Genomic DNA, 17,078 nt, shown 5'->3' with positions numbered 1-17,078 from the left:
CAAGGCTAAGCATATTGTAAATATGCTTTTCTATCTCCTAAATATAGATTTTTTAGGCATTTTAGCAGAGAAAAGAATGGAAGTTCACTAGCTTCTTGTATCAAATAGGGAAATCAGGAGCCAGCAAGGGGCACAATTGAATTGCATAATGGAGTCCATTTGGTGAACCCTATTGCAATTTGGTCTAACAATAGTTTCAAGTGAAGGAAACAAATAGTGTAAGAAAATGGAAAGAAAGGCCTGACTTCTCTTTCAGATATCTTAAGTTGTGACCCTGACCTCTTCTCTGAACTCTTTTTTCTGCCTCTCTATAAATAAAGAACACAGAGTCTCAAGTGGTAGACTTATAAGGCCAGTCACTAAGCTTGCTCTGTTAGTCTCTTTTTTTAATTTTTGAATTTTATTTTATTTATTTTTTTGTAGCTCCAACCAAAAGACACAGGCTTGCTGAATGGATACAAAAACAAGACCCATATATATGCTGTCTACAAGAGACCCACTTCAGACCTAGGGACACATAGAGACTGAAAGTGAGGGGATGGAAAAAGATATTCCATGCAAATGGAAATCAAAAGAAAGCTGGAGTAGCAATACTCATATCAGATAAAATAGACTTTAAAGTAAAGAATGTTACAAGAGACAAGGAAGGACACTACATAATGATCAAGGGATCAATCCAAGAAGAAGATACAATTATAAATATATATGCACCCAACATAGGAGCACCTCAATACACAAGGCAGCTGCTAACAGCTATAAAAGAGGAAATCGACAGTAACGCAATAATAGTGGGGGACTTTAACAGCCTGCCTCTTAACACCTCAAATATCTAGTCCCTTCTGCCTTCCCTCCCTTGTAATTTTGAAAAGTTCTTTGACTTATGGGGTGAATTCTACCCATGTGTAATGCAGACTTTTCTCATAATCTGTTTTGGTTTTTTTGTTTGTTTGTTGTTGTTGTTGTTTTGGTTTTTTTTGGTATTGGCTGCCATCTCTGTTCATCCTCTACTGTAACCTCTAGGTAAAAAAGAAAGTGAGAGAAAGAGAGGTGTCAGTCTCCAAATACTTTCAACATTGTCAGAGTTTGAGCTAAAAAATAAGCAAGAGGGGAACGCCAGGTCATTTCTTGGGGCACCTTACAATTTCAGGGGACTCATGTACTTGCCGTGCAGGGAGTGTTTGACCCTAAGTTCTTCAGCTGACAGTTGGAGGAGCTAAGGACTAGCTTTCTACCTCACTTCTGTTACTACCATCCTTTTCCCCAGGCTTTGCTGTCTCCTGTGATTTCTTTCACCTTGCACAGCTGCTGTTTCTTCCCAAGAATGGTATTCATGCTTGCCTTTTCTCACATTCAAGGTTGATGATGGACAAAGCCTGATGCCAAGACTCAGTCCTGGTGGAGGATTTGTGGTGCTAATCTCAACGCTTGACGTTGACAGCAAGCATGGCTCAGCCCAACCCAATGTCGATGTCAAATAGCAGAAAAGTTTTAAATTTAGGAAAAAAGAACTTAAGATTATAGGCTGACTTACCCTGTACTCTCAACTCATTTGAAATAGGAAGGAACCACCTTTTGCCTTAATCTTTATTCTTTTCTGAGGACGGAGGAAAGGGCACCTACACCACAAAAGGTATGAGATCTCTGCTCAGGAGCCAAATGGATTCATCAAGCTGTTGAATGATTTATCACTTCTCTCTTGCTGAGTTTACTCTTAATAACTTTTATTGATTGCTACCTTTTACTTCTATGTCTAATCTAAAGAGACCTTTCTCATTCATACTTTTTGCTTCTCACCAGTGAATTCCAATGAAGCAACATACCATTTCTTATTCTTAAATAACTGGAAAACATCAAGTATTTCTACCTGCTGACTCATATCTTTAATATAATACCAAGAAGGAAGTACTTTGAGTGTCAGAGTCTGATCCAGTATTTGACATTGGATACCTGTAAGGTTGGGATAAATACTTTTGAACTCCATCTTTTTATATTTTTGGATCCTTGCTGTCCCTTTAACACAGGGCGTTCAAACCAGAATGAGGATCAGAATTGCCCAGGGCGCTAATTTAAAACAAGATTCCTAAACTTCAGTTGCATAGGTTCTAATAATAGCCAATCTGGCCTGGTCAGCTAAAATTATAAATTTAAGATACAGTTATATCAAGATTCAGCTGTATCATTGAATCCTGTAATTTCTAGTATTCTACCCTTCAGCCAACCTAAAATTCCTATCCTGCCAACCTAAAATTGCCTAGCTCACCATCTTAACAGCACTAGGGACTCATTCTACTGTCAGTCTGGTTCTACATCAAGACCTGAAGGAGAAAAGAGGCCTGTTATTGACCCTCACAGTTTGTTTTGGGAGCTCTCCTTTTTACTGAGCCAGTGTGGGACATCACTGTATGTGCTCATAGAGGCCTTTGAGTTTTACTACTCATCAGGATGGGAATATTACTCTAGCAGTCTTCATGCTTAGGCAAGTTGCAATCCTTTTTAAAAGTTTTAAAATTTTTTAAAAATTATTTAGAAATCGTATCTAATTTTCCCATAATAGAAGCTAATAGTCAACTTTTTGTAGAAATTTCTAGATGTGTTTAATCAACTATAAATGATATACGTATAAACTATAAAGTGTTTAGAAGTATAAATTAGTCAGTATAACACAGAAACCAATCTTAAAATTGAATTTAATGCCCTACAGTAGCTGATTAAATTTATCTTCTCTATGATTCATGTCTTATTTTTACTGCAACAAGTTAGAAGGTAAGGAACACTTTGATTAAGTTCTTAAAATTTACAGAGTACCATTTGGATAAAGGCAGCACTCCTAAAGCCTTTTTAATATAATAATCTGAGAATTTCTCTGTAGAACAGAGACTTTGAAACTTTTTGGTTGTAATCCACAGTAAAAAAATGCATTTATATCAAAACTCAGCATATTCATTATGGAACAATACTTACCATTATGTGCAGTGCACTCTGATGTTTTTTATTGTTTCAGTTTTTAAAATATGCTAGTTGTAACCTACTAAATTGATTTCATAATCTACCAAAGGCTTTTGACCCTTAGTTTGAAAAAAAAAAACCCACCCTTACAGAGGAACTGTTATTTATGGTGTATTTTCTGTTTGCCAGGCCCTTCACTAGACATTTTACAGGTAAGGACACTGGGCCTCAGAGAAGCTAAATGATTTGCAGAGGGTTATTCAACTACAAAAGGGTGAAGCCAGGATGTAAACTAGGTCTGTTGAGCTACAAAAACTTCTGTTACTCTCATACTGTGTTGCCTCTGTATATTAAAATTGAGACGGGCTATTCACTCTGCTTCACCCAAACACCCATATATTCTGTAAGGCAGGCTTGCTTTGAAATTACACATGCCGTTCATTTGCACTTTTCTTAAAATCTTGTTTCCTCATCAAATGTCTAGCAGCCTCAGTTTTTAATGGTGGCCAGTGCAGAAGTACATAGCGCTGAATTTAGTCCTTAGACTATAAAATTAATAGCGTTTCCATCCCACCCACACATCCTACAAATTTCCTTATATTTGTGGGTCACAGCCATCACTTAAGCAGTGCTTTTTATATTGAATTTTAAAATAAACTCTAATATTTTTTAAAACAATCATATAACTCATAGAATCAAATGATTATCCTTTAAAATGGTACCCTTGGGGGGCCATGCACTTATTGTAGTGATGCTGGTATTACTTAGACTATTTTTGAAACTTTTCTTTTGGAATTGCCTCTAAAGACATTTTACAAATCACATAAAAAAGCCATCTCAGTGTTTATTAGTCACAGACTCTGCTCCCTTGTTCTTATGACCTCTCCTGTCTTCCTTCCTCAGTTTTTGCTTTTCTTCTGCTGATTTAGCTCTCCTACCCACCTATGCTGGAGCCAATAACCTAAGAAGCCCCAGAAAAGGGTGTGCTGGCCAGAGTTCCTGGGGCAAGAACTTTCAGGTTATACTGACGCTGAGTGCTGTATAGGGAGAGTTCTGCGAATCCAAAAGCCTTCCTCTGTGGGCCGCCTGCCTGCCTGTAAGTGCCCTAAAGTAGTTTGCACAGGAGTAAGGACTGAATACTGGCGTTTTCTATCAATCACAAGAAGCTGAGGAAACTTACGTATATAGTGTACAACATTTTTCTCCAGTGAAAGTCACAGAAGCCAAACCAAGCCATTCTTTGTGTTAACTTAAAAATGGAAAGGTCGTTTTCAGGGTGCCCCTTGCCCTTCGTTGCTGCCACATGAAATCTTTGGGAGGAAGGATGAAGAAGAGTGTGGGGAAATGGTTCTCCTGTGAAATGGGACATTTTCTTCTCCTAATAAAGTATAACATGGCAGTGGCTATCAGGTACTTATGAATGCTAGAAACTCTTTTTAAGTAGTCAGAGGCCTAATAAAAGGTAGGGAAGCTTCCCCACTAGCCTAAATTAATGTGAACAGATCAGGTTCTGTTTGTGTGGGGTTTTGGGGTTTTTTTTTTTTTTGCGGTACGCGGGCCTCTCACTGCTGTGGCCTCTCCTGTTGCGGAGCACAGGCTCCGGACGCACAGGCTCAGCGGACATGGCTCACGGGCCCAGCCGCTCCGCGACATGTGGGATCTTCCCAGACCGGGGCATGAACCCGTGTCCCCTGCATCAGCAGGCGGACTCTCAACCACTGCGCCACCAGGGAAGCCCTGTTTGTGTTTTTATTAACATTTCGTGTTGTTTCTAACAAGATGTTCTCAACTATTTATATTCATTAATTTGACACCATTTCACAGAGCCACTTCTTAGGTATGATAAACAATCAATGGTAGAAGATCCACCTATAGTCCATATTACTGCCCTCAAAGAAATTATTTATTGTGGGAGACAAGAAAAACGTCTGTGCAATATTAACAAAAGAAATAAATTCATATAAAAACAGAAGAGGTGTCAAAGGCAAATGATTTGCCCAAGATTAAAGCTAGTTAGCACAAAAGCTAGAATTATAACCATGGTTTAAGAAAAAAAAATCCTCAAAAGTAATTTAACTGAGTTTTTGTTATGCCATATCAGATTGCCTACTGAAGCTTGTGGTCTTTCAGACCAGCTTTAACATTCCAAATCAGTCAACAGCTACAGTGGAAAGAGAATTGGATGGGGAATCAGGAGATCAGAGTTCTACTTTTGGCTTTGTCTCTTATAGTAAGCTTTTACTCAGGGGTTGCTGCTTTCTCCCATTCTAGTCAGGGATTCTCCATTCTTTATATCTAGCCTCTTACTGGGTCTTCTTGTTAATTGTTTGAATATTAGTTGCATTCATTTCTTAAATATATTCGTAGCCATCACTCTAGTAAAAGACTTTATTACCTCACATCCGCTACCTCATCTTCCCCAACTTTAGGCCATTCCTCACATCACTGCCACAAGAACCGTCTTTCATTTTTCTGCTGAAATGTTTTCAGCAGATCCTGTTGAATACCTGATAAAGTTCAGCCTTCCGTATACTGGCCCCAGCTTTGTCTCTTCAGACTCACTACTCAACCATCTGACAATGCCACTGAAAATCAGACATTCCACAAGAATGATTTGAAGGCTTTTCTATGGTGAAGGTACAAACTGGTAATAAACTATGTTTACATTTTTTCCAGACTAAAGCAATTTCTGTAATACTACATTTTACAAAACTAGTCAGCTGAGTTTTGTTTCAGCTTTGAATAAGTCTAAAAGTTGTCTCCTAAGGAGAAGAGATCTTTTGTCCCCTCAGAGGAAATTACATTCAATTTCTTAACCTCCAAAACAATGTCAGTCTTGTCACCTTTGCACTGGATAGCCAAAGCATGAAGATTTTAATTTAGCAGCATAGATACTCCAGACTTGAACGGACCATCGTCCAGCTCCTGTGAGAAACTTGACTAATAAATATTTGAGGAAATTACTCAAGAGTACGTACATGTTATCCATACATTTCTCAAGTACTTGAGATTGTCTTTTATTAAGGTTAATCACTAAAAAAGATGTTTACCAAGGTTTCATTAATTAACCCCCTAAAGATGTTTTCCATTTTATTGTTAAAACCCTTGGTGTTAGAAAGGGTCAGCACAAAAAAATGGCCCAATGGTGAGAATGTCTACAAATTCTGTAAAGCTTACTGAATTCGCTTATGATGTTGCTAAGTGGTGCTTATATAAGGAAACATGCAATAAATTCACTCATTCAACAACAACAACAACAACAAAAAAAACAAAACCAAAAGAGCTTAAACATTTTTGAAAATTAATTTTTATTGTTTTATTTTTTTCAAAAATATTGCTCAATTTATATACTCACTAACAGTGAATGAAAGAGTGTGTCTCACAACCTCTCAGCAGCATGGAGACTAAAAGGTTCTTTCTTTCTTTGTTCTCTGTTAATTGAATAGCAAGGAATTTACTTATTCATTCATTCACTCATTCATTCATTCAGATATAGATATATTCATTTATTTACATTTGGTCACTGTATTGAACATGTATTTGGGAGCACTGGGCTGAGTTCAGATGCTTAGACAGTATTTGTTTGGTCTTGTTTATCACCTTCACATGTGTAAATTATGCCAGGATTATTTATCTCTGATGAGGCAAATGCTTTGTCAAATGGTGGTGACAGTTTTAGATATTTGAAAATCAGTGTAAGAGGCAGGACAGAATTTTCAGGTCATAACAAATGAGAAAAAAATTGAATGAACTGCAAATGTCATCATCGTGAGAGGTGCCAGTTGTCAGCAGAATAACTATGGCACTTAGGGAAAGTGATTACAAATCTGATAGTGATACCTTACATCTGTATTGTGCATTTTATAGTGTTTTTCTATTTGTTATTTCACACTTACAACGTGAGAAATCGGGATAACATGTAGATCCATATTCACAGTATTCGTTGTGAATAATGCAGTGGGGTGTAGAGAACACAGCTGGATTTATCACTTTAAGCCTGAATCCTGGGAAACATTAAATTTCCTTCTGTAATTCTCTGGATTGTAAGAAATTTAAGATCTGTTAATCACTACCTTTTTGGGAGGAGGGTGGGGAGTAATTCTGGAAGTCTGACTCTGCAAGCATTGGCCTTGGTGAGGTGATGAGGCTGCCAAAGTAGTGACAAAGGTGGAAACTCTAGGGACTAGGCCTGCTTGTGCCAGTGCATTCAGGTCTGTTCTCCTTTGAGATTTCTGCACAGATACTTGGAGAGCACTGGCTCGCCCTGGCTCGCCCTGGCTTGGTGGCCTCCATGCCCCATAAGGTCCGGAAATGAAGGCTGGGAAAACCGCGAGATCAATTTAAAACCTGCAGATAATTAACTGGGATGCCACAGCTGTCTAAGCCCACATACCTGAGAAGTTTGGTGAAGCCTGAAAACCACTTATTAGCTTCTGTGCAGCCAACCGGAGGGGTTTAAGCTTTCTTAGAATAACTGATAACTATTATAACATGTGTAAATAGTTCTGTTCCTTTGTTTTGTGTGTCTTTTTAAATTAATAGACTTTATTTTATAGCGATGTTTTAGATTTACAGAAAAAATGAGTTTCCATATACCCCCTCTATAATAGTTTTTTAAATCAAATTTGAGTTACTCTTAATCATCTTTCTAAAAATAAGATCATCAAGTGACCTATCTAGTGTTGTTTTAATAGTGTCCAATACCTTTTCCCCGCTAATTAAGTGACCATGAGAATTGTCAGTCTTATAATTTAAAATTTTGTTTTCTCTATTTTATGACATACAATCAGAAGATATTTATCTTTGTTCTTCAGGGGCTAGAAGCACAAGAAAGCCCGTGAAATAACTGTTTCTTAGGCCTCCATTGAGTTGCTCACCATTTAGGATCGTTTACAATGCCGTACTGGACTCCAGGGCCAGGCCAAGAATAGGGCTGCCCAGAGGTCAGCCAGGCACTTAGTCAACGTCACCAGGAGGAGATGCCGCCCTCTGAGCTGAGAGTCTCCAGCCACGTCACTCAGGGGTCTCCTTTCACTCTCAAACCCTAACAGTTTGGGCTCCAGTTTTGTATTTTGTGACGTGTCATCAGGCCTCACTAGAGCTTAGTAAGAAACTGACAGAAATAGGGTCATGGGAAAGACAGGTTATCACGCATCCCCTCTGAGCTGCTAGCTTGCCCTCCAGATGGCTCGGTTGGCTTCTCCAAGGTTGGTCCCTCGTCATGTTCAATTTAGAAATCTCCATCTTCCACAAAAAGTTGAGTCTTTGTATCATTCACTTTTCTCTCCTTATTTTCACATCTTTTTTTTTTTCTTGTGGTAAAATATACATAACATAAAATTTACCATTTAAACCATTTCTAGGTGTACAATTCACTGGCACTAAGTGCATTTACATTGTTGTGCAGTCATCGCCACCATCCCTCTCTAGAACTTTCCCATCATCTCATACTGAAACTCTGTCCCCATTAAACAGTACCTTCCCATCCTCCCCTCCCCTGCCCCCGTTTTCCGCAATTCTTATTTGGGTCTCGATGAATTCGACTATTCTAGGTAACTCATGTAAGTGGAATCATGCAGTATTTGTCCTTTTGTGTCTGGCTTACTTCATTTAGCATAATGTCCTCCAGCTTTATCTATGTTGTAGCAGGTATCAAACTTTCACACCTGAATAATATTCCCTTGTATCCCAGAGTTTGTTTAGCCATTTATCCGTGGTGGACATCTGGTTTGTTTCCATCTTTTGGCTACTGTGAATAGTGCTTCAATAGACATTGTTGCCCAGATATCTGTTGTTGAGTCCCTGCTTTCAGTTCTTGTAGGTATATACCCAGAGTGGAATTGCTGGATCACATGGTAATTCTAAGTTTCTTTCTTGAGGAACCGCCATCTTGTTTTCCATGCAGCTGTGCCACTTAGCTTCCCACTGTACTTTTTTAAATAAACAAAAGCCTTCCTGTATAAGACCTTTGTTTAGATATTCCTTTTTAAAAAAAGCTTTAAATGTGATGATGTGTCAGCTTGATGCCTGACGAATGATAGATGCTCAGTGAAGTTAGAGGTACCTAAAGAAAGATGAGAATCTTCAAATAGCATGTAGACCAAGGTTCCATGTACTGAGTGAAATCTTGCAAAAACAAAAAATGCTTTCTAATCTCTCTAGGGCTAAAACTATAAGCGATTCAGCTAGATTTAGTGAAAGAAACACATAATTATTGTGTCTAGAGGCTGTAAATGTATAACTCACAGGTTAATGTTTAATGGAGTTAGTAAAGTGCAGATTTGCACAGCTTTTCTAGATGGTGTCGCCAGTTGGATTTGTGAGGCTTAATGATTAGGGGCCCCTTTTACTTTCTGAGGTGCAATTGAACTGTTTTCTCACGATGAGGGATGAAAAGAGGGCTGTCAGGCGGTTTGCTGCTAACCGTTGCTGGACCTGCTGGGCACCATAGGTCAACGTGAGGACCAAGAGAGGATGTGAAAAGAAGCTTTCAAATGTTTTCAGCCAGACATTCTCTGGGACTGAGGGAAGAAGGGCAAAGTGTGGGCTTTGGGGCCATGTCGGGGAGACCTGTCCCATCTTCCTGAGGTGGAGAGGGGGTCTGGCCAAAGCTGGAAAGCCCTGCTGGGCTTCCGTGTTTTCTTTCTCACTCACACTGGGCCTTCTGGCAAACTCTTTAAGACCCGCTGGCTTTTTTCTCTACTTTAGTCTTGGTCTTCACTGTGTCAACACCACCAGCTCTCACCATTTCCCGGCACCAGCATCCAGTTCCGGCATCCAATCTTTTCATCCCTGGTGACCTGGTAACTCCCTGGTTTAGGGTCTTCGAATGGTCTAGAAGTTTTAACGTTTCGCAGAGAGCCCTGCCCTGTCCAGTCCCCTCCCGTCTCGACACTCAAGCCAACCGGGCCTCCTGCCATGTCCCACACTCCATGCTCTGGCCCCGCAGGGTCCCACTCTCCATCCCTCTGACCTCCCTCTCTTTACCTAGACATCTCCTACTCACTCTCCCCCACTTTCCAGGCAAGCCTTCCCTGACCACCCCTTCTCCAGACTAGGCTGGCCCCCACCAGACACCCTGGCCGCCTTCTGTCCTTCTCCCGGGGGACTTGGCCCACCTCTGTCTCCCCGTCGGGGCATCCAGGCCACCCTGACCGTGTCCCCCACTTCACCGCTGTCTTTGTGGCACCTGCCACGGTCCTGTTCCAAAGCAGATGCTCAATTAGTGTTCACTGAATGAATCTCCAGTGAAAAGGTGTTAGGGGCATCCTTGGTCCCAGTGTCCTGTGTCCTGGTTGGGGGAGGAAGGCGAGCTTCTCTGACAGTAACATCTCTGCTGCCTGCCCTCCCCCCAGGAGAGGGGCAGTCATTTTTCTAACTGGGAGACGAGCTGACCGCATCACTCCGGGGCTCCATCTGTCTCTCTTCCGGGCAGGCTGTTCTCAGGAGGCCCAGGTCCCTGACCCACAGGACAAGGCCACCAAGCGTGTGTCCACTCAGCCTGTGCCACCAGAGGCAGAGTGTCAGGCTGACCTCTGCAGCCACCGTCGAGGCCGCCACCTCCAGCTTTGCTTTTTCCTGGAACGTTGATGACTTCCTTCCATCTCCATGATGGACTCCCAAGCCCCCTTCACATTCGGGAGGGAAAGGAAGGAATGGTATTTACTGCCCCCTCTGTCTCCATGTGAACAAACTGCACTGCATTTGGGGGAAAAACCCAATGTAATTTCAAAGACTGAGACGTTCCTGGGTGAAAACCGATGGCTCCAGCTGACCGGTGGTCAGGAGTATGGGAAAGCCACTCTTTGCATTTCCCAGGTCCTAGAATGGCCGGTAACTGCATTTTGCAGCGGGTTTATCTCATTCTTGGGGCTCAGCTGTCACCCGGCACCTACAGGTGGGGGAAAGCAGTGAAGATCCCCACAAAGGACATTTGGTGACCTGCCTGGCTGTGCTTTTGAAGTCGTTCCAACTCACCTCCCACAAAATCTAGCAAAATCTTCCCAGAACCCTTGGTGAAATTGAACTGTGGGAGCAATTCTACAGGGAGATCCATGGAGACTAAGGACGGAAACCAGCCTCTTACTTTCCAGTTTTGATTCTTAATGTAGCGCAACACGTATCCTTTGAGATAATCCCCCTAGCATCCTGAGACGGAACTAGTGGCTCATGGACCATGGGACAGCTTATCGTGGGCTCCTTTTTTTTTTTTTTTTTTTTTTTTGGCAGTACGCGGGCCTGTCACTGTTGTGGCCTCTCCCGCTGCGGAGCACCGGCTCTGGACACGCAGGCTCAGCGGCCGTGGCTCACAGGCCCAGCTGCTCGGCGGCATGTGGGATCTTCCCGGACCGGGGCACGAACCCGTGTCCCCTGCATCGGCAGGCGGACTCTCAACCACTGCGCCACCAGGGCAGCCCCGTGGGCTCTTTTTGAGGTAACTTTTCTAGTTGTTGAGAAACAGAACTCCTTCTGAAGGAGCTTTAAATACCCCTTTCCCACCTTCAGGTAACGGGTCCTGGTTCCCCTGTACTTCTGTGATGGGCCCGTCTCTCTGCCCTTCCTTCCTTGTTCATCATCTTTCTCACCCTGGCTTTTCCTCAGGGTCCACCTGAAGAATCTGAGCTTGCTTCCGAAGTGAGCCTTCCTTGATTTCCTGAGACACGAAGCTTAAGAATTTTAAGGAAAAAAACCTACTTGATCTAAATTTGCCATTACAAGTAACCAGTCCCTCCTGCCCTCAATAAAAGGAAAAAGCAAGAAGAAAAGAAAGGGGGGGAAAGAGACTGGATTCTGACGTGTTTATCCCACACTTCTATTGACAGCAGCAAATTTAAAGAGAAACAAACCTATTTTATTCCACACTTCTCACTCATGAAGCTATTTCCTTTTGTCTGTTAATTTTGTATACTGGTCCTAAACTGAGGCAATAATAGTAAAACAGCTACTAAAATCACATAGAAATGACATTTCAAGATCATTGCCCGTAAGAGATTTACCTAAAATGTGTATCCCACGGATCTTACGTGCCAAGTGAACGTCCAAGCCCCAAACTTCTCTTGTTCTGCCAAGTGTTTGTTTCTACTTCACACGATTATCCATTGATTAGTTAGTTCCGTGATCCATACTCTGTAAAACCAGAAGGGAGTCATAGCTGCATTTAGTAATTAGACTTCTAGTAAGTAGTTATTTCTTTATTCTTGAGTAATAGACGTTAGCTCAGACGATCATTTTGAATCTTATTGTCTAATAATGTCCTAAGAAATAACGCTGACAGAGCACAGATTCACCACTTTTATAGGGATAACTGAGCAATGTTACTTACCAAATAGACTGAACTCTTTTTTAAAAGTTTAATTTGACTGTTAAAACTAAACCTCTCTTGCCTGTGAAAAGGTTTTTCCCATCGGGTAAGAGAAAACAGTTCTCCATTCATTGTTTCATTATGGCCTCGGAGGCAGGTAAGTGCTTGTGTGGAGAATTTCCAGCCAGGGGTCCCGTGTGGTATCTGGGCCCCTGCAGCTTATGCAGCTGAGCTTTCTGTGGAGAAGAAACACTTTGCTTCCCTGAGCACGTCTGAAGCTGGCCCCTGATATTGGAGAATTACGCTCTGTGTATTTTTCTTATCTCTGTGCCTGAGGGGGTTTTAATATATTTAAGGTTGAGGCCCACATGAAAATTCCTGTCTGGATTCCTGTGTAGAAAGCGGTGTTTGGTGTATGTGTGCTTTATTTATGTGGCACTGTTTATGTGCATTCCAGTGATCATTAACAAAGGCCTCTTGGTAGAAAACCCTGATGAAAGTGGATTTGAAAGTGGCTGTATCAGCTGCAGGTTTGGCAAGACCTCAGTGACTCTGCATTTAGTGAAAGCCCTGCATCATCACTTTGTGTTCAGCCAACCTTATATGGAGAGAAAAGGCACTTTAGTCAACCATGCTAAAAAGCAGCAACGGAAATATCACGGATTTCATTTGGGCAAAGGTTTAAAATTCTATATATTAACAGAGAATTCCTTACTTTTTCTATAGGGGGCGTTAAGACTGGTCTGTCAACACACAATTGGTGAATTAGACTAGCTTGTGTTCATTTGCTTAGGGCCGCCGTAGCACATACCGAAACCTGGGGGCTTAAACAACAGAAATTTATTAGCAAACAGTTCTGGAAGCTGGAAGTCCAAGAGCAAGGTGTTGGCAGGGTTGATTCCTTCTGAGACCTTGCCCGTTGGCTTGCAGATGGCCATTTTCTCACTGTATCCTCACAGGGTTGCCCCTACGTCTGGGTCCTAATCTTCTCTTCTTAAAAAGACACCAGTCAGATGAGATTAGGGCTCACCCATTTGACCTCATTTGACCTTGATTATCTCTTTAAAGACCCTCTCTCCAGATACAGTCACATTCTGAGGTACTAAGGGTTAGGACTTCAGCCTGTGAATTTTGGGGAGACATAAGTCAGCCAATAACGTGACTTAAGTGAAAACAAATAGCGTTTAGATATTTCATAGCTTCCTCTTCCTCTTTTGCAGATTTATATTTCATAGTCCCTTTCTTGGTTTTTTTCCTAGTCTCCAATTTGGGGACCTAGAGAACTAGTGAGACACTGTGAGAACAACGCCCAGCTTCATAGCTGAAGGCCTTGATCCTTGGAGGGATGGTCCTGAAGTTTTCCCATTATGGTTGTTCTTCCACTGGGTTACGTTTTGTTACATGTGACTAAGCTGTCCGTCTAAAAGTTGACAAGGGTTTGATGAAAGTACAAGAACATGGTATTGAAATAATTGCTACTGGTTGAGGTCAGTGGTTTGGAAAACCAGATTGGTACCCACCAGCTGCTCAGCTGGGAGTTTCATTCTTTTTCCTTGCAATCTGTAGAAGTGTGGTTTACATATTAGTACATGTGAGATCCTGGGAAGATTATGTAACCTTTCTGTGCCTCGGTTTCCTCATCTGTAAAGTAGGGGAAGTGACAGTACATATTTCATAAGAAGAACATAGTTGGAAGGGTCTGAAGACTAGTAATTCTAATAAAGGACTTAGCATTGTCCTTGGCCACAGCGGGTGCTACGTAGCATTAGTTTTTATTCCTTGCACACTCTCCATCCCCTCCCCCCCACACATCCTGGGCCGTCACAACAGAAACTGCAGAGTTAACAGAAACAATTGCCACGGTGCCTGTTTAGACATGAACCCAGCGCCCAAGTGAATGTAGGAGTCTTTTTCTGGGGTTACAAAAAGAAAATTCAATGACCTTAGTGTGTGTGGACATTTGGGGGTTGTCTAGTGGATGCTAAGGACTCTGGAGTGAGACCCCTGGTTTCTCATTGGGACCTGCAACTCTCAGTAGTTTGTCTTTTAACCTCTCTAAGCATCAGTTTCCAAATATGTAAAATGGGAACCACAATGACTTGAAACTCATGGGGTTGTTTGGAGTTAAATGGGATGATATACATGAAGTTCTTAGCACACAGGAGGTGAACCTGTTGGTTCTGTCCATTTTCTAATGTGAAATTGGAAAACAGAAGGTAAATGCAGTCAGTCCATTTGTAAATGACCTTGATTTCCGTCCCTCTCAAAGGGGCTGCCTGATCATGCCATCTCACTTGGCACCTGCAATTTGTGAAGTCTATTTTAACATATTCCACAGTGGTCCACATGCTCATAGACGTCTCCTTTTATGGTGAAAATACTTGCAAGGCAATTGGACAGTGATGAGTAAAGAAGAGGGTGTCCTTCCTCCAGTTAGCTTGGGCATCAGTATGAAAACCAAATGGAAAGCTACTTAGGCCGGTTTCCATCGTGGTGTTCTGGGACAGTCCTGGAACTTTGCAAAGGTGAAACTAACCTCCCCCAAGCCGCATTAAAAAAAACTCTGATGTTCTTCAGGACTAGCTCTAGAGGAGACAGTAAGATTAATTGCCAGGTATTTCTGAGAAGTGTTTGGTTTTCCAGTAATATTAAAAAATAGTAGACTTAAAAAATATAAATTATGGAATATATGAATTACAAAATTGGGAAAAAAGGTTTTTTTTTAAAAATAAACTCACAATAAGAAAAAAAATGTACTTATGTTCATAGGAGAATGTTCTGGAGATATTTATGCTAGGACAAAATGGCCTTTGCATTATTTTAATTTTTTAAAAAGTGGTTTAGGGCTTCCCTGGTGGCGCAGTGGTTGAGAGTCCGCCTGCCGATGCAGGGGACACGGGTTCGTGCCCCGGCCCTGGAAGATCCCACATGCCGCGGAGCGGCTGGGCCTGTGAGCCACGGCCGCTGAGCCTGCACGTCCGGAGCCTGTGCTCCACAACGGGAGAGGCCACAACAGTGAGAGGCCGCGTACCGCAAAAAAAAAAAAAAGTGGTTTAAATCGATGAAGACGGTTCTAGATTTTTAAACATTGGACATTCAGCTCCAGATATAAACTTTCATAACAGATACACAGTTCCTGATTTTCCTGATTATTAAAATCTGAGAACATTATTTTGCTCTAAATGTGCTTTAGAAACAGTGATTGTGTAATTGCACATGAACATGGGCACTCAACGTTTCACACTCACACCATTTATAGACTAAATTTTATTGGGAGACATTTCTTGTAGGTGAACAGAGTTATTATAATGAGATAAAACCGTCCTTTGCAGGGAATAATTCAGTAGATAAATGTGAAATATTGTGGCTTCAGCTGGGTTAATTTTAAGGGGCTCTTGTGTTGCTAGAATTGTTGACGGCTAAGATGGGGAGAAGCTTAAAACCAAAAATAAAAAACAACAAGCCTAGAGGCAATATAGTTGGAATCATCCTGTATATAGCCTTTTCAGATTGGCTTCTTTCACTTATCAATATGCATTTAAGTTTACTCTATGTCTTTTTGTGGATTAAGAGTTCATTTTTTAAATTGCTGAATAATATTCTGTTGTATGGATGTGTCACACTTCCTCTATCCATTCACCTATGGAAATTTTCAACTCCTTTGGGTAAATACCAAGGAGTATGATTGCTGGATTGTATGGTAAGACTGTATTTAATTTTTAAGAGATCACCAAACTGTCTTCCCAAGTGGCTGTACCATTTTGCATTCCCACCAGCAACGAATGAGAGTTCCTGTTGCTCCACATCTTCACCAGCATCTTGTGTTGTCAGTGTTGTGGATTTTAACCATCGTGATAAGTGTGTAACGGGCTGACTTTTTTTCTCATATTCAGCTGTGTTATCTCCAAATCACTATATGAGAAATACATTTAACACGACTACTAATGAAATATAATACGACTATTATCATTCAGAATCCTGATGGAGAAAGACATTGGAAACAAGAAAACAAGCACTTATGTCAATATTAACACTGTTAATAACAACAATAATAATAATAATACAGATTTATTTGTGAGTATTTTTTGAGTTTATTTTGAAGACAAATGCCACCAGGAAAACATTTACAAGATACATTTCTGATTAACACTTATGAGCAGTGAGAGACACTTATGAGCAGTGAGAGACACTGGCCATCATCGGGTGGCAACGCTCTCAAGAGGCACTTTGGTTTTTGAGCACTTGTTACTGATTTTCGATTGACAGTTTTCAATGTCTTTGTTCCAGGTCTTTCAAGTCGCTTATGTCATCATCAAAGCTGCTAATGCCCCTCGGCCTGGAAACTGGATTTTGGAGCATTCTCTGGATGGCATGGAGTTCAGCCCCTGGCAGTACTATGCAGTTAGTGACACGGAATGTTTGACTCATTACAATATCACTCCAAGACGGGGGCCGCCCACTTACAGGGCAGATGACGAAGTGATCTGCACCTCCTATTACTCCAGGCTGGTGCCACTTGAGCACGGAGAGGTATGGCCCCCCCTGCTGGCCAGAAGGTCTGTTTTTTCATCAGTGTCACCTCCAGTGACAACCTAGCCATCACAGAGCCAACAGGAAACACTCAAAATAGAGCTCTCCTGGTACAGATCACAGAGATCTTTAACTATCTAGCTGCTGTAGTTAAGGTGCCATTGACTGGTGTCTACTGATGATTAATGTCACCACTGACACATTTTACTTTATTGATTTCTTCCCTTCAGGGAGATCCCTCAACCTTCACTGTGCTGTGATCTAATAACTCCATCAGATCATTCTCAGAGCATCTTTCTCA

The 17,078-nt window shown here is 41.4% G+C and overlaps 1 protein-coding gene across 1 annotated transcript in view; it reads left to right on the top strand.

The window, feature by feature from the left end:
* Window positions 1–17,078, top strand: part of LAMA1 (laminin subunit alpha 1) — a 148,937-nt gene that overhangs the window by 26,923 nt on the left and 104,936 nt on the right. The window contains exon 5 of the mRNA XM_065889473.1: window positions 16,535–16,777. Coding sequence (XP_065745545.1) covers window positions 16,535–16,777 — 243 coding nt within the window. The remainder of the gene's footprint in view (window positions 1–16,534; window positions 16,778–17,078) is intronic.

Source organism: Phocoena phocoena, chromosome 13 (assembly GCF_963924675.1).
Source record: "Phocoena phocoena chromosome 13, mPhoPho1.1, whole genome shotgun sequence".
Lineage (NCBI taxonomy): Eukaryota > Metazoa > Chordata > Mammalia > Artiodactyla > Phocoenidae > Phocoena > Phocoena phocoena.
This window is presented reverse-complemented; position numbering and strand designations above follow the sequence as displayed.